This window comes from Solanum dulcamara, chromosome 6 (assembly GCF_947179165.1).
Source record: "Solanum dulcamara chromosome 6, daSolDulc1.2, whole genome shotgun sequence".
In the NCBI taxonomy this organism is placed as follows: Eukaryota; Viridiplantae; Streptophyta; class Magnoliopsida; order Solanales; family Solanaceae; genus Solanum; species Solanum dulcamara.
The window spans coordinates 9,647,118-9,669,214 of NC_077242.1; the positions used below are offsets into that span (position 1 = coordinate 9,647,118).

Sequence of the window (22,097 nt, forward strand, 5' to 3'; positions counted from 1 at the left end):
GTATATGGGTTGTATACGCATGTATGCACAGTTGTGCTGATATGGTTTATGTTTTGGGGGATGTTTTCCCCTGTCGTAATAGCCGTGTCGGCTGAGGTGTTATCTAGTATATTTGTATACTGTGACTCAGACATGGGACATGTTTGCTTATAGCTAGCAAGGGTATACGCGAGTATCCAGTTCGGACACCCGTCACAGCCTACGGGATTGAGTCGTTACAAAAACAAAGTAGAGAGATAATTAAGATTTAGAAGTGAGTAGTCAAACACTCTCTGCCACTAAAAACAAAATTGTGTGTAGTTAGCTTTTGAAAAATACAATATTATGTTATTTTACTCTATTACATACAAAATTTAAATCTCTGAGTAAAATAATATCCATTTTAAAACTATGTAAAATAAAAGGATTGTCATTTAAATCAAAAGGGGTTGAATAGTAAAAACAATTTTTCTCCCTTAATTACAAGAATCTGCATAAGCCAAAAAAAATAAATCAAAACTAATCCACCTATAAATATAATTACATTTGTCCATCCCCTACTTATTTTCTTTCAAAAATTGAAAAAATAACTCTTTTCCTTTCACTCAAAAAAAGTCAAAACACTTCTTTTTATTGTCTTCTTTCTCATTTGAAAAGCATTTCGAAAGGAACGATTTTTCCTTTAAGAATTTTTAATGGAGAATTTACCAGAGTCACCATTTTCGAAATCCACATTCACATCATCGTTATCATCGCTATCGTTATGCAACATTTCTTCTTCTCCTTCTTCTAATGTAGATACACAACAAAATTCTCTTGATTTAGATGCTCTCACTCCAAATCAGTTGGTGCTATTACTCCATGATGGTAATCTTCGTGAAGATGTCATGTATCAACTCATCAAGGTACATAACATGTTTTAAATATTTTTTTAATTATAAATATATATTTTTATTTATTTTTGTATATATTTGGTGTTCGTGTTGATTTCTATATATGTGTTTGTTATGCATTTTTTGTCTTGTACTTGGTGGTCTCATTCGATAGGTGAGATAGAGAGACAAAGAAGTTTATCGATTACTGATTTTTTTTATATGCTATTTTTGAATGACCATTAGATTTCACATAAAATGAATTTTTGCTAGCAGTTTGTACAATCTCTCATGATATGATTATTTTTCTCTTTTGGTATATTATTAGATATATCATATGTACCCAAAATGGGTTCAACATGACCTCAATCCAGCCTTTTATTTGAAAATATTTGTAAAGTGTTAGCGTATACAAGCCCTAGTTAAGCGGACCGTGAGCTAGCCTAAGGATAAGTATTTCAATATTTATACAAAGAGAAATCTATTTAATTTTGTCAATAATAACAATAATGTCATTTCTATATATGTCTCTTGACAGATTCTTAATGCAATTCTTGAGTAACATGAATAGAATCATCTATCCTTTTCAATAAAAAGACATTGTTATTGTTGTAAGAATAATGAGTACAAGTACTTTTGGGAATTTTAAGTTATACAAGTAAAATTATAAAGTTAATTATCAATATTAGGGAAATTCTCATTTGATTACTAAACATAGCTTTATTTATCAATTGTGTACAAAGTAAGAAATAGGACTTCAATCTTCTCAATTTTAAGCTCCAATAACTTTATTGAAAAGCTTCATTGACAATCATTAAATAGTTTGAAGCTTTGAAATCAAAGTGATTTTTCGCAAAATTGTTATTTATTCGAATTGAGTTGTTGTTGCAAACTATTAATGATATCCTTTGGAGTTTATATCTCAATTATAATTAGAGGGAGTTGGTTTTCATTGAAATTTCATAGTGAAACTTGAAGAGGGAGACATAAATAGGTTGTAAACAATGAAATACACATGACATACAAAATAAATTCAACAACAAATAAAATACATACAACAACATAATTGTATGCAAATTGTATACAAGTTGTATGTTCTGACCGAACTTGTATACAACAAAAATTTGTATGCAAGTTGTATGTAAGTTGATCGGATTCTATACGATAAAAAGTTGTATACATTGTATGTAAGTAGTACGTTTTGACCGAATTTGTGAAAAAAATTATTAGAAAAATTCTCGCTACTTTTCGAGCCCCCCAAAATCTTGTTAAACCGAATAAAGACGGTCCGATTTCTCTATCTATAGGAAAAAAAATCCCCCTTTTTTGTTCGGCTTTATAGGTCAGCCTAGTCCATCAGATTAGTGGACTAGTTGAGTTGAAGTAAAAGCCTCAGTTTTCAAATGACCTAAAACTATCCTAATCTAACAACATCCAACTAGTGAGTTGTGTGACTCACTAGTTGAGCGGAAGTGGACAAATAACCAATTTGAGGACCCTTATTTAATGCATAGACGAACTTTAGTTTTTATAAGTATAGTCACTTCAAATTCAATTTTAGACACACGAATCTTAAATTTCGAAAACTTATGAGTTCAGACAAAATATTTATATGAAGTTTCACTTTTTATTTGAAGGTTTACTTAAATATCTAAAATTAGCTACAATTCCTTTGTTCTTCAGCTTCAAATTTCGATCCAACCCTCCTTAAATCGATCCCAAATACTTCTCCCAACACAAAACCAAGCACTAAGTAAATATTAATTATCTATCATAAACTGAAAAAATAAACATTTTCTTCATTAACGGTGACCAATTACCAAATCATTTTTAAAATTGGAAACATATCAAATTTATATATAATAGAGTAACTATTAAATTGGTTGTTTGACCAAGCTCCTTGGTCAGAAGTGCTTTTTAAAATAAAATAAAAATGCTTGTTCTAGAGAATTGATGTGTTTGGTCAAGCTGTTAGTTAAAAATAAGTATTATTGAGTGGACACGGAGCTCTTTTTTCAGAAGCTAAAAAAAGTATTTCCAAAAAAACACGTCAAAACCTTAGTAATGCACACATTGTTGTTTCAATATTAACAAAAGTGCTTTTCAAATTAATTAGCTAAACACAAGCTGCTATTCTTTAAAAATACTTATTTAATAAGCATGTCCGAAAAAAAGCACTTTTCAAAATAAGCAGATTTTAAAAGTTTGGCCAAATAGACTATTACGTCTTTTATCGTACTTTATGAAAGAGCTTGTAATTGTAAGATTCTGAGTTTTGGTATACATATCAGAAGCGAGATACATGTGAAGATCTAGCTCTGCTACTGTGGAACACCTTCAATGCAGTTTACATGCTTTTGCTGGTATGTCTCTTTTAATTTTTGCGGATTTATATACTGTTGGTTAATATTAAATTGATTTTTTTAGAGTTTATGTTTAAATTTTGTGACTTATATACTGTTGGTTAATATTAAATTGATTTTTTTTAGAGTTTATGTTTAAATTTTGTGACCTTTTCATCTAAAAGCTCAAGATGTTACTCATTAAGAACATGTTTGATACCATACATGTTAAATTATGTGATAATCTAATTGGAAACATATAAAACACCTCGCGTTTTGATGTGCAAGAAGTTGTCAATGACTAATAGTGTTTCTCTTATGAATTTCAGGAAGTCATATCAGTGTATTGGAAGTTGTCGCCCTCAATGCTATCTATGAAGGAGTCAACTCGAGCGTGTAATGCTCTTGCTTTGTTTCAGGTTAGTAATATCTAATCAAACAAGCATACTTCCCCTTGTTGGTTACCTTAACTTATGGCATGGCGTGTGTTATAATCGTATACATATTCATCAACAAATACACTTTCTCCTATTGGAGTAGCAAAATGTACTAGTAAATTATGTCTTTCACAAGGCACCTCTATTATGCACTTTATGCTGCAATTTTATAGTTTGTGGAATCTCTATTAGAAAAATCTGAGATGTCATGGTTTTGTGTTCTTAACTTCTAGGCATCAAAGTGAAATGCATTAGAGACACATTTAAATTTGTTTAAAAAAAAGCCGTCATGAAATGAATTTTTGATATCATTGCAGTACTTATTTATTGACACCAAATTTTCGCTACTTTGTTATATGTTTACACCTTATTCCTTTATGGTTATATTCTACAGGTTTTGGCCAAAAACTCAGAAACAAGAGAGGAGCTTATAGAAGGTAATGTCAGTTCTTGAAATGATACAAATTGAAATGAAAATTAGGCCTAGGACAAATGACTCGTATGAGTAAATCAAGTACCTGTACGTGTATGGATATAGGAAGATTCAGGTGAATAGGTTTCAAAATGAGTAGAGGAACAAATTCTTCACACTATAGTCCTCTTTTTTATATCTTCAATCTTTCAAAAAAATAAATTATATTTCGTTGTAAATTTGCGGTGAGAATGCAGATCATAGCTGCAATTTTTTTAACTGTTGTGTGTGAAAGAGTTAACTCTTCTTGTAACTTCTCTTTGCAGCTAAAATACCATGTTATTTGTATCCATTTCTCAAGGCTAGTGGAGATGACAAGCCTTTGGAGTATTTGAGGCTCACCAGCTTGGGTGTTCTCGGTTCCCTAGCAAAGGTATACCGTCCATTTGAACGAATATACACATACTCTCTCCACTGTTGTCACTACATTCATTTCATGAACAAATAATTATACTTTGTTGCTTACATATGCCAGAGAATTTTATACATCTCTGATTAAATCATCAATCAAAAGACTAAATGTGTCTTATAAATCCATAAGAAAAGTAAATGTTATTTTTCTTACTTATCACTTAAAAATATAACTATTCTTGTTTTTGTTTTTCTTCCTCACTTTAAAATGTAATCCCTAGTAAGACTGGTAAAATTCAATTCAATGTTTTGGTCATTCAGATTTGATTGTGTCATAGCTCTATAATTTGAATTAAGTTTATCGTTCGACAAAAAAAAGATGTTATCATGACGAGACATAGTGTACATTTGTAGCATTAGTCTAATTTTTGGAAATGCTATTTCATGATTCTGACATTTTGTTTACTGGTGAAGTTTGATGATCCAAATGGATCAAAGGTCCTTCATTTTTTCATGGAAACGGAAGTGGTTCCTTTGTGCCTTGCGTGCATGGATCTATGTGATGAACTGTCACAGAAGGTTAGCCTGCTATGTACTAATTTTAGGCTTAGAAGTTATGGTTCTATGGTATTCACATGATGATGTATTTTAGTTTTATTGTTTCATTAGAAGGATGTATCTGTATTTTGTGTATATACAAAATTTATGGGACTGAGTCAGAATTTTAATAGAAGAAATTCAAAATATAAAGAAGTAAACATAGAAATAAGTCAAGGAGATTCAATTGTTGGGGGGGGGGGGGGGGGGAAGCACCACAACTAAAGTTTGATATGATAATAAATAATGAAAATAAATTGGACACAAAATATTTACGTGAAACCCCTCAAACAGATAGAGGGGAAAAACCACGAGGTAGAAGGATTTTACTATTAAAATATGAGAGTACATTGTTGTTAAATACAAGGAGAAAACAACAATTAACACTCCTCTATTGTAAAAGGAACAACTCACTAAAGAGGACACTCAAGACTATAATATTTATCTTGGTGTATAACTCCCTTTGTATTCTTACTCTCTCTCTCTTTGGGATGATCTAAATGAGGGCAAGAGACTCTCTATTTATAGTAGAATGAAGAACGCATAAAAGAAGGAGATACACATTTTTGTGTGATCAAAACGCATAAAGAAAGGCAGCACGCAAAGGCAACTGTCTTCCTTTTCCTTTCACCTCCTTTTTTTGACTTTTCTTCCTCTACTTTTTTCTTTTTTCTTCCTACTTTTTCATTTCTTTTGACTTTTCTAGCATTCTCCCACTTGAAGATTTAATTGAGAATCAATTAAGTCTTCACACCATTCTTTCTACCTAATTACTGCAATGTTACGTTTCTACTAAGCCAATAGAAGATCGACACCATTTAAACTTGTTACTGTTGATCGGCTTCGTAAATATATCTGCTAGGTTGTCATTAGTGTGAATTTTTTGAATATCCACACTGCCTTCTTCCACCTTCTCACGAACAGATACTAAACTCGTATGTGATTTGTCCTTGAATGAAATGTCGGATTCTTTGCAAGATGCAAAGTGCTCTGACTATCACAAAACAGAGCAACCTTCTCTTGTTTGTGCCCAAGCTCCTCCAGTAACATCTGCATCCATATTGCCTCTTTGCTAGCTTGTGTAGCTGCTACATATTCTGCTCCTGTCGTAGATGTAGCCACGATAGATTGCAGTTTTAAAACCCATCTTACAGCTCCTCCAACAAGTGTAAACACATAACCTCTGGTGGACTTGCTTTTATCAAGATTATCTGCATAATCTGAATCAACATAACCTTTAACAGTAAAGTCTGATCCTCCATAACACATTGCAACATCTGAGGTACCCTTGATGCATCTCAGGATCCTCTTAACAATATTCCAATGCTCTCTACCAAGATTAGCCATGTATCGACTGATCACTCCCACTGCTTGTGTAATGTCAAGTCTTGTACATACCATGACGAATATTAAACTTTCCACTGCTGATGCATACGGTACTCGAGACATCTCCATCCTCTGTGCTTCACTGCAAGGACTCATTCTTGAGGATAACTTGAAATTAATAGGAAGTGGGGTAGAAATTGACTTACACTTACAGCTTGAAGCGTCGCAAGATTTTCTTTAAGTAGTTCTTTTGAGAAAGCCAAATCTTCCTATTATTTTTGTCTCGGTGAATTTGCATCCCTAGAATCTTATTTGCTGGTCCCAAGTCCTTCATTTCAAACTCCCTAGCCAACTGTGCCTTTAAATTTGTGAGGCAATCTTTGTTGGAGCCTGCTACCAACATATCATCAACATACAACAGTAAAATAATAAAATCGTCATCACCAAATATCTTATAATAAACACAAGGATCTGAACTATGTCTGTTGTATCCAAGGCTTATAATGAAGGAATCAAATCTCTTATACCAACACATTGGCGCCTGTTTGAGACCGTATAGAGATTTGTTCAACCTGCAAACCAAATCCTCTTTTCCCTGTTCTTCAAAACCTTCTGGTTGGAGCATGTAAATTTCTTCTTCAAGCTCTCCATGAAGGAATACATTTTTGACATCTAACTGCTCCAAGTATAGGTCAAATATAGCACACATCGCCAGGACCAATGGAATTGTTGTGAGTCGAAACACCGGAGAAAATATCTCATTGAAGTCTATACCTTCTTTCTGAGTGAATCCTTTCACCACCAATCTTGCACGATACTTCTCCACTTGATCATTACCATTGCGTTTGATCTTGTAGACCCATTTGTTTCCAATGATCTTCCTTTCTTGTGGTAATTAAACAAGATCCCATGTTTTATTTTTATGAAGAGCTTTAATTTCTTCTTGCATTGCTGTCATCCATAGAGATGATTCTTGGACTTTCATATCCTCGTGAAAAGTTGAAGGCTCTCCATCTTCTGTTAATAGACAGAAGCAACATTGCTCTCCATAGAATAATCTGAGTGTCAAGCTGGTTCTCTTCTATCCCTAGTTGACCGTCAAACTTATGGAGTTTCGATATCAGCTTACTTTTGTTCTTCGTGCTCTGGTGCTGCTTCAGAAAGAACTAAAACTTCTTTTAATTCCTCAAGTTCAACTGTAGTAGTCTCTGATTTTTCTTTTGAAGTGCTATCTTCTTTTACTTGTATCTTGTTTTCAACAAATACAACATCCCTGCTGATTACCACCTTATGGGCAGTGGGATCTCACAAGCGATACCCCTTGACTCCATCAGCATACCCTAAGAAAATGAATTCCCTAGATTTTAGATCCAAATTTAATTTTTCTTAGGTGTTGTACATAACATAAGCAGGACTTTCAAATATATGTAGGTGAGAATAATCAGCTGGTTTTCTTGTCCACATCTCCATTGGCATTTTCAGATCAATTGCGGTTGATGATGACTGATTGATCACATAACAGGCGATTTTAACTACTTCTGCCCAGAATAGTTTTTTTAACCCTGCAGTTGCCAGCATAGCTCTTATCCATTCCGATAAGGTTCTATTGATCCGCTCTGCTACTCTATTTTGTTGTGAAGTATATGCCACCGTGAACTGCCTTTTAATACCTTCTTGTTTACAGAAGTTATCAAATTCATCACCAGTGTATTCTCCTCCATTATCTGTCCTCAAATACTTGATCTTTTTCTCAGATTCAAGTTCCACTCACGCTTTGAACTTTTTAAAAACCAGAAAAATATCTGTCTTTCTCTTGATTGGATACACCCAACTTCTCTTGGAGTAATTATCGATAAATGACATGAAATATTTCGCTCCTCCTAAGGACTCCACCGGTGCTTGCTAGATATCAGAGTAAACCAGATCTAATATTTCCTTGCTTTTAGGAAAGGAACTGCTAAATTTCAGTCTATTTTGTTCACTGGTAACACAATGTTTACAAAAGGATAGTGAAACCTTTTTGAGACCTGGAAGAAGCTTTAGCTCAGTAAGAATTTTCAAACCTTGTTCCGACATATGGCCAAGTTTATGATGTCATATCATCGTTGATTCTTCAAATAAACTTTCTAACGCGGTTGATATTTCTCCTTCTTGGTGTGTTTCACCTTTAAGCACATATAGATTTGCAGCAAGTTTTTCTGCTTTCATCACTACAAGCGCTCCTTTGAATATTTTCTTGACTCCACCATGAGTCTTATATGAACATCTATTATCATCTAATTATCTCAAAGACAATAGATTCTTCCTCAAGTCTTTTACATGTCGTACCTCTTGGATTGTGCATATCGTGCCATCATACATCTTTATTTTGATAGATTCAAAACCAATAACATCCAAAGCATGATCGTCTCTCATGAACACAAACCCTCCTAAGATAGAATTATATTGATGGAACCATTTTCTTCTGGAAGTCATGTGTCATGTTGCTCTTGTATCCATGATCCAAACATCAGTGAAACATTTTCTGCCTTCATGATTTGATATTGCTTCACTACATAAAATATCTCCATCATCCAAGGTACTTGCAATATTCCCTTGAGCATTTGATGGCTCAAGGTGTTTACTCGTCTTCTTAAACCGTCAATCTTTCTTGAAGTGTCCTTTCTTGCCACAGTTGTAACACTTGATATTCTTCTTACTTTTTGATTGAGATCTACCATGATTGTGACTCCTACTGGGGCCACGTTCCATTGGTCTTCCTCTCACCATCATCAAAGTTTCAGCTTGTTGTGAACTTGCTTGTCTGTCTTTCTTATTTTTGCGTCGATTTCTTCTTCTAAGATAGCGGTTGTAATTTCATCGAAAACTAGACTGTCTATATTATTCGTCAGGTTGATAATAAGTTGATTATAAGAGTCAGGCAGACTTTGAAGTAGAAGTCCCGCACATTCAGTCCCCTCTATTTTGTAACCCATTGTTGTAAGTTGCGAAAATAAAGTATTCAAAGTATTGATGTGTTGAGTAATTGACATGAACTCTGCCATTCGAAGAGTATACAATCTTTTTTTAAGAAGATTTTATTATGCAAAGACTTGGCCTCATATAATCCTATAAGAGTATTACATATTTCCTTCACAATTCATTCTTCAGCCACACTAGATAACACTTGACCAGCTAGTGCCAAGTGTAAATCAGCAACTACATTGTTGTCTATGTCGTTCCATTTGCTATCATCAGTGAAGTCTGTGGGCTTGCCTTCAATTGCAGTTATGCAATTGTCTTTTCTCAATATCGCTTTTATTTTCATTTTTCATAATGAGAAATTAGTTCAATTGAATTTCTCAATGTCAAATTTTGTTGTACTCGATATTGTTATTTGCTTCACACCCTTTTAGATTATTTCTGAATATTTTTGCAAATAATTATGATAAAATATACCGTCACCAAAATTTACTATTCACGTGAATAGTACTTTTCAATGAATTTTACTATTTACAAAAATTTACTATTCATAGATAGTACCTTTGCATAAAATAGACAGAATAACCGAGGGCTCTAATATCATTGTTGGGGGCAGAAAGCACCACAACTAAAGTTTGATATGATAATAAATAATAAAAATAAATTGGACACGAAAATTTTACGTGGAAACCCCTCAAACAGATAGAGGGAAAAAACCACGGGGTAGAAGGATTTTATTATTAAAATATGGGAGTACACTACTTTCAAATACAAAGAAAAAACAATAATTAACACTCCTCTCTTGTAAAAGGAACAACTCACTAAAGAGGACACTTAAGACTACAATATTTATCTTGGTTTATAACTCACTTTATATTCTTACTCTCTCTCTTTTGGGGATGATCTAAATGAGGGTAAGAGACCCTCTATTTATAGTAGAATGAAGAACGCGTAAAAGAAGGAGATACGCATTTTTGTGTGATCAAAACGCGTAAAGAAAGCCAGCACGCAAAGGCAGTTGTCTTCCTTTTCCTTTCACCTCCTTTTTTCGACTTTTCTTCCTCTACTTTTTTCTTTTTTCTTCCTACTTTTCCGTTTCTTTTGACTTTTCTAGCATCAATATCTACAATATACATAAATATAATTTTGATCTTATATATATAGTATAATTATTTGGCGAATGGTGTTTTGATGAATTTCCTTCTGCTCCCCTGGCTCTGCACTGCATGCATCTATGCCATATGGTATGGTTAGTGCTAAAACATCCTTGAGAAGAACACTAGCAAACTTTTATAGGAGAAATGGGACACGTGTGATATGTTTTCCATTGTGTTTTATAAATAGTATTTCTGAATGACTTTGCTGGTTTATGGTGATATGTTGTTTCTTCGATCTTATATGAAATGAATGTTGTACCTCCACAGGTTGCAACCCTCATAGTTATGAAAATTCTGATGCAAGAGAAAGGAATGACCTATTGTTGTGCTACTCCTGAACGCTTCTTCTCGATAGTACAGGTCTTGTACCGAGTGGTACAAAAACTTACTGAACAACCTTGTTTGCTGCATCTAATGTATGTGGTACAATGTTATCTAAGTCTTTCAGAAGTATTAAAGTTCATCAGGTAAACATTCTCGTCCCTCCTTGAGTTTTATAATTGTGATTTCTCTGCAAGTATCAACTATATCTCTCTTGGATTTATTGTTTGATCCACCTTCATAATGCAGGCCATGTGATGCATTCAAAAGACAAGTTCCTCCTCAGCTATTTGACAATACCTTTAAGGACATTCTTTGTGTGAGTTCATCTGATCTTCTTTGCTGTTACAAAAACTAATTTTGCAACTTTGTTGTTACAAATAGTTCATTTAGTGTCTTTACTCTTACAAAAAATATTTTTTTGGGTAACACTGTTAATATTACCATTGACAAATAGAATCAGCATAAGAACAAACTAAAAGAGCACCTTGACATTACCTTGCGAAATTAGGATGAACACAGGCCCTCAACAGGAAAACATAAAAACAATTACATGTTTAATCTAAGCATTAATCCTCTACACCTATGTAGCTTCTTATATAGGAACGGTACCATTAGTCTATCTATCATTTCCTCCTTTATCTGCTTGATGACCCTCTCCTCATATACATTTTATTCCTTAAACAATTTCCAGTTAAGAGTCTCCACGTGTGGTAAATTATTGCCCCCCCCCCACACCATATGGCTGCAATAATTTTGTTACTCCGAAAAAACTTCTTTATGCAATCACTCATTGGAATACAAGGTTGAAACCTTTCAGCTTTTATATACAGCAATTTCTACTAATATTAGAATACCTTAAACTTGTATCGTCTATATAGATCTTTTCAACTATTGTTACAACTTCCATGTATATAATTATAAACTTTTACCTACGCCTTTGTAGGACGACCACGAAACTTCATGGATGTTGCAGCTGCTACATTTCAATATTTATGGATGTTTATCTTCTGCCGATTGAAGACGACAGTAACAAGATTGCAATGCAGGAAAATAATTTCAAAGGTTAACTAGGAGAAGAAGTGAACTTGTTCGGTAGGAAAAGACAACAAACAATGACCTGAGTAGCTTTTAAGTTTAACTTTCAAACTGTTGAAATTGATGCTTTTGCTTTGTTGTGTACTGCATTATAGCTTTGTTCAGCTGGAATGATGTTATCTGTCGTTGTTGTTTTCTTTACAATACCATTTGAGTTTGAGTGAATTGGTTTTTCGTTTTCTTTTTTTATATATTTATTTTTGACAGGTAAAGGGTTTTTGATTTTGGTTTTGGTTTTGGTTTTTTTCTTTTTCTGGAAGAAAAATGTGCATAGCATTTAGTTTTGGGAAATTGATCTTTGGGATTCTTTTTTCTTCTAAAATGAAAATATCATGGTGTGTTTGGTATGGTGGACAATATTTTTAAATTTTCTCATAAGGCTAAGGGAAAGAAGTGAACTTGTTTTTAGGAACCTTTCTCTGTAATAGTGGGAAAAGACAGCAAAAAATGACACCTCAGTAGAGAGAGAAATGTTTTAAATTAACTTTTCAACTGTTAAAAGTGTTTGGATCAAAATAAAATGGCGGCATGTGAAAGTTAATAATTATAAAATTTGGTGGCAAAAAATTACTTTAAAAGATATAATTATTAATATGGTTTAGTCTATTACCTACCTATTGAAAACTAATATAAAAAATTCATAAAATCTATTGAGAGAATAATTTCTCCTTAAATAAAACTCTTTAACAACTGCATGCTATTTGTTGTGGCATGAAAATAAAATATTTTCTATTTATAGAAATTCAAAACTTCTCCAACTCAACCAAACACGAAAGATATTATTTTCAACAAGAAAACATTTCCCATCAAAAATTAAAGGTCTAATTATGGTAGAATTTAATAAGTATACCCTTTGACTTAAATTTTCTGGTAAAATAATCTTAATCATCCTTCTTCACACAATCTTCATATATCATTGTTGCTTATTATGATTAAAAGTTGATATGAATTAAAAATTGGAGTCTTGTGCGTTAATAGTAAAGATGTGTTAATAATATTAGAGCCCTATGTCAAAAGTGAGCAGAATTGAAAATCGAGCGCATGCGTTAAAGTAAGCATGTGTGAGCGGGGCATGTATGAATTGAAAATTATTTTTTGTTTTTAAAAAATGAAGCAGAATATATTTTCATATGATTGAAATTTTATCTCCACGTGTAGTATTTAAACCTTTCTTTCTTTTTTGTTTTTTTTTTACAAAAAACACTTCAATTCACTATCGTCAAATTGGTTACTACTTGATCTAAACCCACTTTGAATTAATCTTCGACCTCGCTCAATCGTTAACTCTGATACCACTTGTTGAAATTGAAGTAACAAGGCGTCACACGAAAAATTAATAATTGCAAATCTTAGTGGCGATAAATCAAATGAGAAAAAAACTATAATAAAAGAAGCATAATATTTACTATGATTTGATCGTGATCTACATATAGGAAAATTATTTTATTCCATTACATACAAAACGTAAAACTCTTAATAAACTAATGATATAATTTCTTCTCTAAATTAAAACTCTACAACATATTATTTACTTATACAAGTATGTTAAGGACTGAAATTGTAAAATATTAGAATTGTTGTAACCACATATAAAAAGTTATTCTAGAAGAGTCTAAAAAAGTGTACTGACCTTGAGAGTCATTTTTAAAATTTTGTGTAAAATTATCATTTTACCCCTATCATTAGTGTTTTCTAGTGTTATTTATTCAGTTTGTATGGTTGAATGTGTCAAATTCTTAGTAGTTAGTGAATAGGGCCAATTCTTGAATTTTATAGAGTTAAGAGGTGAAAAAGTGGTTTTCGGTACCAATCGGAGCTACGGGTCTCGAAACGAGATTCTATCAGTTCCATCAGCTCTGAAATGTGGAAATTAATCTAGGAGAGTTGTCGGAATCAATTTTGGTGTTGACATGTGAATTTGAGGTCCCAAGTTGGAAAGTTAGTTTTCAATTAGTTAAGTTTAACTTTGGTCAACAAATCGAGTTCGAAGACTCGGAATGAATTTTTGATGATTCCAATAGTTTTGGGGATGATTCTAACGCTAGAAGTGGCTTCATTGCAATTTTTAGAGGTTCCGAGGGTAATTTGAGAATTTCAAGTGCCGAAACAAGTTTAGTTGTGACTTATCGAATTACGGATCAAGCAGACCTTGAATTCAAAATTTGATGATTCTGTTGAGTCCAAAATGTCAAATTTAGTGGGAGTGCATATAAGGTTTGTGTTCACAAGATTTCGAATGAATTTCGAGGGTCTGATCGGAGAATTTGAGTTGAGTTTCTGCAGGTTTATGGTACAGGTGACTTAACCCATCGGGATCGCGACCCTAGTTCACGCAATTGTGATGTGATGGGGTTAGTGTGCTTTGCGATCACAATGATGAGCTCCGCGATCGTGATGAGTTATTATGCCCAGTACTCTTCGCGACCGCGAGGTTTAGTGACTCGCGATCGCAAAGGTCATTTTTGACCTAATAGTGTTCAACTTCGGGAGAAATCTCATTCACCACTTTTGAGTTCTTGAGCTTCTTGGGGCGATTTTAAGAAGAGGTGTTCGAGTAAAATCGTTAGGTAAGTGATTTTTAACCTAAAACCTTCCTATTTAATTAATTATTTGATGATTTTAATTCCTGAATTTTAGTTTCAAACTCCAAAATCTCTTGTTCTTCCCTAATCTAAATTTATGGAAATTGGTGATTTCTAACACATTTTGAACTCCCTTTTTGGGTTTTTTAACCACGAGTTCCTTATTATGAGTAAAACATGATTTTTTAATAAAATTCCAGATTTGATCCTTTTCAAAATTAATTAATTCTTGGACTGTTTTACTCTCGATTCCAAAACCTATCAATATGGGTGTCATTGAACACCTTATGATGCGTGTATTTCATTTTTGATAGTGAGTTTTCATTCTGGGTATTGAATTCGAGAGTTAATTGTCCGATAGAGGTGTTCGAGTGCGGTTTCAGCTATAGAGGTAGGTTTGGCTATCTTTCTTGGGGCTCAGTCGGGGTAATTAGTCAGATTTTATGTTATAAACTTTGGGATGGGGTTGTAGTGTAGTTCAATACTGATAATTTATATTGTGATGCCCGTGTGAGAGCTTATATGTGTTGTAGGGGCCGTGTTAGGGCCTTACGTGATATTTTATCTATGATTGAAACTGTGTAATCCATGACTTAATTGAGTTAGAGATGTGACGACGTTATTTGACTTGTAATGCCCGCCCGAGGGATTGAGTTGAGGGTGTTGAGTATGCCTGAGTATTGAGATATTATTGGGAAAGGGGTGAGCACTTAATATGATGTAATTTCTTCCCATTACTGTCTATTGAGGGTGAATGTCATGCGCAGTTTAAGTTTTTAGAACTTTGAACCTTGTGGTGCATGTTGAGTTGAATATTACCTCCATGATTTATATGTTGTAAATGCATTCATCCTCATAAATATTATCATTAATCATTGGGAAGTTGAGAATTGTGGAAGCCCTTTTTGAGAAAGAAAATGTGACACTTTTTATATATCCTTGACCACGAGTAGGTGGCAAGCGGACGAGACATTAGTATCAAGAGTCCTTGGCCACGAATTTGGTGGGGGAGGGGTAGTTGATACATTGAGATTGTGATAAAGTATATGATTTGCGAGACCCTCGTGGATGTTGCTTGGTAGAACAACTCAACAGGTGTATACGACAGGTTGTGTGACAGCCTTGATCCCACCATACAATTATATCATTGCATCATCATAGTGTATTGCATTGCATTGATACCTGTGATATTTGTTCCATCTATTAATTGCTATATTGAATTGTATTTACGTGTTTATTTTATTTACGTCGTTCTATTTAAATTGGCGAAAACGTAGCTGAAATGAGACTTTTCTGCATGCAGGTGGAAGCGTTCCTTAGTTTATTTCATAGTTTTTGACTAATTTCTTATACTCAGTCGGTTACACCTACTGAGTAAATGTGGATTGTACTCACCCTTACTTCTGGTGCAGATACTAGACATGGTGTCCAGCACGGTAGTTGATTCCACCGGTTACATTATCATCGAATCATTGGTGAGATCTTGGGATCCAGATCGCCGCTAGTCCATCTTTCATTTACAGTCTTTTCAATATTCGGTGACTTAAACTGTGTATTTAGACTCATATTTGTATTTAGATGCTTAAACTTATGACATCAGGTTGTGGGATAATTTCATTGTTGCCCTTTATTTAGTGTTTATTTGTGACCTAACTTACCTTTGGGGAGTATCATATGATTTTACTTTTCGACTTACACATCGGGATAGGGTTTGGAATGTGTGTCATCATGACCTCAATTTTTGGGTCATTGTTATGCCCCATTTTTAACCAAGATTAAATAAAACACAACTTATGGACTCTAAAAGAATTATTGTATAGAGTTGCCACCTAATTTATTAAGAAAAATAAGAAAATCTATTTGATGTATGACATTTATCACTCACATTTCAATCTACGAAAAACCAGTTTAGATTTTAGGTAAGAGTTTACATTATTTCAAAGGGAAGATGTTAGACATCCTTCAAAATCCACAAAATGTGATATCCGGCTAGACTTAATTTATCAAAGAGGAAGGGAATAAAATTATTATTTGCAAGTATAACACATATATAAATGTACTAAAATTGTATAAAAATGTATGTATAAAAGAGTATGTATAAACTAAATAATATATATTATTGTCAACTATGTGTATGAAAATATGAGAAAGACGATATAAATGTATATACATAAAAAGTAACTTTTATGCATTATTAAGAGAATTGTTCTTTATTAAAAAAAAGAAGTTTTTTACCATATGAAAAGAAAAACACCTTTTGTAATGGGTGAAAAGAAAAAATACTTCTTTTTATACAAAAAAAAGTATTCTTAAATAACATTTTAAACTTATAATGCCAATGAGAGAATAAATTATGAAAAATATTTTAAAGAAAAAAGATTATTTAATATTGTCTAAAAATATGAATTAACTGATTAAATAGTTAAATCAATTAGATTTCTTTATGTAAGTATTTACAACCTAAATTTTTCTTAACGTCAATAATATACACAATAGTAAATTAAAAATATTATTTGAACTTAATTCGAATAGCTTTCTCGGAGAGAAACTCTGGATACCTATCAAGACACTTAATAAAAGTGTTAGTAAGGAATAAATAAAAATCCATCTTAGAAACATGGGATAACAATAAATAAATAAAAAAGAGTTAGTACTGTTAAAAGTTAACAAACATGGTTAATAATATTAAAATAACTATATATATATATATATATATATATATATATATATATATATATATATATATAAAGAATGGCTAACAATAATAAAATAACAATAAATGAAAGAGATTGTACTAACATGTTAAAAGTGCAATAATATTAAAATAACTACAGATGTATAAAAAAGGAAAAGAATGGCTAACAATACTATTTCTACTAATAATAATGAACTCAAAAATAAAACTCATCTTATGAAAATGAAAGGTCTTGAAAATCAATAATAATTTTTTCATCAGCCATTTTAACTAGTAAAATATTATATATAATGTAAATTTAAACTAAAATTTTTGTTTTTTTAAAATGAGGAGTCCTCAAAAACCAACAAAAAGATTTTTTTTCGATGGCCAGTTTTAATTTGTATATTTCTCATTCAACTAAAAAAAAAAAAAACATGGTCAAAAGCAATTCAAAAATTAACACTCCGCACTATAACTAATGAACATGATGACAAAATTAAAAATAAATAAATCAACATAACTATTGAGTAGAATCCAAAATATTCATGAAAAACACTTTAATGCAGAAACACAATCAATACCAATCTAAATAAAGCATGAGGACAATTGAATATAAAGTAAAAAAGTAGTGAAAGTAATTGACAAACAACAAAAAAAATCAAAATATAATATTAATCTCAAAAAGCAACAACAGTCAGAAATGAACAAAAGGAAACAGTGCATGTCATTATCCAATTTTAACTTAAACCAACAAGAAAATTAAAAATCAATTAACAATTTAGCAACTAAGAAATAATCGTAGATGATTTCAATCAAAACAATGAATGTGGTAGAACAAATATTATGGATACCGGAGTGATATGTTTTTCATCCAAATTTGGTTCCTTCTAGGCGCAACAGTGATGGAGGTGTAGAGACTCTCAGAGCTCGCCGAATATAGATTTTTGACAGGGTTGTCCGTTGAAACTGGAGGGCCTGATGAAGCTCTAGTTCGTCGTTGTTAATCAAACCACCTGTTAAAAAAAATCATAAAAGGAAGAAGGGCCGGACTGTTTCATCCTTCAATGGTTTACTCCAGTTCATCGGATCTAAAAGCCCCTCACTGGAGCTGGGTTTTCTTTAGTTGTTAGATGTGACTGGTTTCGCGAGAAGCTCAGAGTTCGGAGTTCTAGAGCTTGCTGATTGTGGGTTTTGTTTGTTGGTGACTGCTACATCTCAATATTTATGGATGTCTCTACATTTTCTGCCGAGTGAAGACAGAAAAAAGATTGCAAAGAAGGCTACAACAAATCCAAAGGTTAAGGGAAAGGGAAAGGGAAAGAGAAAGAAGTGAATTTGTTCTGTCGGGAAAGACCGCAAACAATGACCTCAGTAGAGGGAAGAATGTTTTAAGTTAACTGTTCAACTGTTGTCAAAAGCTCGAAAACTTCTTCAGCCTCGTTAAAATTGATACTTTTGCTTTGTTGTGTACTGAATGGTTGCTTTGCTGTGTACTGAGTGGTAGCTTTGTTCAGCTGAAATGAAGTTGCTGAAAATTAAGCATTTTCCTGCATTGCAACTTTGTCAATATCTTTTTTTCAATGTACATTTATGCTTTACTTGAGCGGAGGAGGATCTATTGGAAATAATCTCTCTGTCTTTACAAGGTAGGGATAAGATTTGTGTACACATCATCCTCCTCAGACTGCACTTGTAGGATTACACTAGGTGTGTTATTTTTGTATGTTGCATACATCCTAAGCATAATTAGAAAACTAGTGAATTTGTCCACGCTTCCTGCGGTTATGAAAAATGATAAGATGTCAAGATATATTTATCCTGACATATAATTGATTTTATAGAGAAAAATATTTGGTTAGTAATTAGATGACTTCCAACAAAGTCATAAGTTACAAATACGGATCAAAATACTATTACGGACCAAAAGAAAATACAAACTTACAATAATAATTTTTTTATGTAAAAGACAAAATAAAGAGAAATCATAAAGAGAACTACAAAAAATAAATAATTAATGCAACATTATTCTTATAATTATTAAAAAATAAAAAAGGAAAAAATACAAAATTAATAGGCTAATGTGCTCATTTCTACAAAGTCTTGCAATGCTTCTATTTATAGGAAATAATTTATATAAAATACAAAATAAAGAGAAATCATTAAGAGAACTACAAAAAGTAAATAAATAATGAAACATTATTCTTACCATCTTAATCATTAAAAAATAAAAATAAAAAATATGAAATTAATAGGCTAATGTGTTCATTTCTACAAAGTCTTACAATGCTTCTATTTATAGGACTATAATATGAAAACCAAATAATGTCATAAATATAACTATTTATTATTTTAGGGGTTATGATAATAAAAATTATGAGAGCTATGAAAATAAAAACCATTAAGTTTTGCATTAAAGAAGATGAATGGACAGTTAATTGACATACTTAATATAGAGTTATAATAAAGATGATAAACTCAAGAGTGATTTTAGTGTTATTTAAAGCTTATAATGAAGGATTTCTAATTGAAAATTCATAAAAAAGAATTATAATTAGACATTTTCAAGGAAGTAAAAGGCCAAAAAAATGGATAATTATGTGCAACAAAGTTATAACTTATAAGTTACTATTTTGAACTAAAAGAAATTATAAATTTACGACAATTAAAACTTTATATAAAATACAAAAGAAAGAAAAATCTTGAAAACTAAAATAAATAAATAAATAAATAATACATCATTATTATGATCTTAATCGTTAAACATTAAAAAAAATATATAAAATCAACGCACAATATTCTTATATAAGGTGAAAGTATAACAATTAGGAAAATTTGATGGAAAAATTTATATTTCTAGTTTTGTTATTATATATAAATATAAATTATCATTGTTCTCTTGTAATGTATTTATCATAACGGTCATTTAAAGAGCCTCTTCTATACTACAAAGCAATAAAAATTTATAGGATAAGCGTTCTATCCTACAAAGCAATTACCAAAACTTATAAAAAGGTCAAAATATAGCCATTAGCAAAGTTTGATGGAAAAATTTATTTGCACAACGATTTGGCTTCTCTTTTTCTTACATGGTTATGTAAAAAAAAAATTCAAAAGCTAGCTTTCCTCTTCTGTATTTTTTTTTTATAACTTTCTTAATTAAGCTTTTTGATTTTATAGGATTTATCTTTGTGTCTGTTTTATAATTTTTTAGTCAACACTTTTATTGACATAATATACACATCACTTAAAACTCTTGTCAAGTTCTTACAATAAAATTCATGTAATAAAAAAATACGACTTACATGTAAATAAGAAAAGGATTATACCTTTTTGCCAATAATCTTGCAGGAGCCTGTTTAAATTTTTCTCACTAAATTGCTAGATTGAAGTTCGATCTGTTTATCAAAAGAATATCATGAAGAAGGTGAAAAATTTTTCATTCAACAAAAAAAACATCTGCAATAAAATAAACAAATCTCATATAAGTAAAAAAATCTGAAAGCAATATATAAGCTATAAAATATTTATTTTATAAAGTTATAAAAAAAAACTACGATTCTTGGCCAAAAAGATGAGCAGACGTCACCTAGTTAATCCCTAACTTTACATATAAATTTGATCATTTCTTTTATAACAAAATTTTCTTATGCCTCTATTTATAAGACATAATATGGAATACCAAGTGATATCATGAATATGACTATTAATATGATTTAGGGGTTATGATTATCAATAGTATGGGAGTAATGGAAATAAAGACAATTAAATTTTTAGAAGAAAATGAATAAATGGAGTAGTAATTGAGACATTCATTTTTGTATAATAATAAAAATTAATTAAATAGAAAAAATTGTCAAAAAAATAAGAAAAATAGAAAAGGGCCCAAAAATGCACTCGAACTATTGGAAATGGTACAAAAATGTCCCTCGTTCATCTATTGGGCCTAAAATGCCCTTGACATCTACCTTTACGTCCAAAAATAACCTTTTTTAATGGAAAAGAGCATTTTGGGCCCAATAGATGGATGAGAGGCATTTTTGTACCATTTTTAATAGTTCAAGGGCATTTTAGGTTCTTTCAACATAATTTTAATTTAATAATTTGAATGATTTTTTAAAACACGTGGCGGTCATCTATTGGTTATAATTTAATTATTTAAAATTAATTATAAATCAAAATTTATTTAACAGAATTTTAATTAAATTATTTGAATAATTTTTTAAACACATGGCAGTCATCTATTGTTTATAATTTCATTATTTAAAATTAATTATAAATGAAAATTTATTTAACAGAATTTTAATTAAATAAATTTTTTAAACACGTGCCGGCCATTTATTGGTTACAATTGAATTATTTAAAATTAATTATAAATTAAAATTCATTTAATAGAATTTTAATTAAATAATTATTTTAAACACGTGGTGGTCATCTATTGGTTACAATTTAATTATTTGAAATTAATTATAAATAAAAAATTTATTTAACAGAATTTTAATTAAATAATTTGAATAATTTTTTTAAAAACGTGGCGGCAATCTGTTGGTTACAATTTAATTATTTAAAATTAATTATAAATCAAAATTTATTTAACAGAATTTTAATTACTGTAAAGGGCCTAAAATGCCCTCGAACTTTTGAAAATGGTACAAAAATGCCCTCATCCATCTATTGGGCCTAAAATGCCTTTTTCCGTTAAAGAAAAGGTCATTTTTGGACGTAAAGGTGAATGTCAAGGGCATTTTAGGCCCAATAGATGAATGAGGGACATTTTTGTACCATTTTCAATAGTTCGGGGGCATTTTAGGCCCTTGTCCGTAAGAAAAAAGATAAATAGAATCTTTGGTCAAAGAAAAATGCCACATCACCTTCTTTTTATCTAGCTTTATATTATATATAGATACTGTTATATCTCGAAAACCTTC

The 22,097-nt window shown here is 31.5% G+C and overlaps 1 protein-coding gene across 1 annotated transcript; it reads left to right on the forward strand.

The window, feature by feature from the left end:
- Window positions 1–674: 674 nt before the first annotated feature.
- LOC129892450 (cell differentiation protein rcd1-like) lies at window positions 675–12,010 on the forward strand. The gene is made up of 9 exons (XM_055968019.1): window positions 675–884; window positions 3,143–3,214; window positions 3,523–3,612; window positions 4,025–4,067; window positions 4,369–4,475; window positions 4,928–5,032; window positions 10,762–10,961; window positions 11,065–11,134; window positions 11,762–12,010. Exons 1-9 carry the CDS (start codon window positions 675–677, stop codon window positions 11,834–11,836), a joined length of 972 nt encoding a protein of 323 aa, XP_055823994.1. The 3' UTR covers window positions 11,837–12,010.
- Window positions 12,011–22,097: the final 10,087 nt, after the last annotated feature.

Excerpts from the sequence above, each read along its gene's own strand:
- LOC129892450 (XM_055968019.1), top strand. The coding sequence starts at position 675 with ATGGAGAATTTACCAGAGTCACCATTTTCGAAATCCACATTCACATCA. Across the intron at positions 4,068-4,368 it reads AAGAGAGGAGCTTATAGAAG|CTAAAATACCATGTTATTTG; the intron begins GTAATGTCAGTT and ends TTCTCTTTGCAG. Across the intron at positions 11,135-11,761 it reads CCTTTAAGGACATTCTTTGT|GACGACCACGAAACTTCATG; the intron begins GTGAGTTCATCT and ends ACGCCTTTGTAG.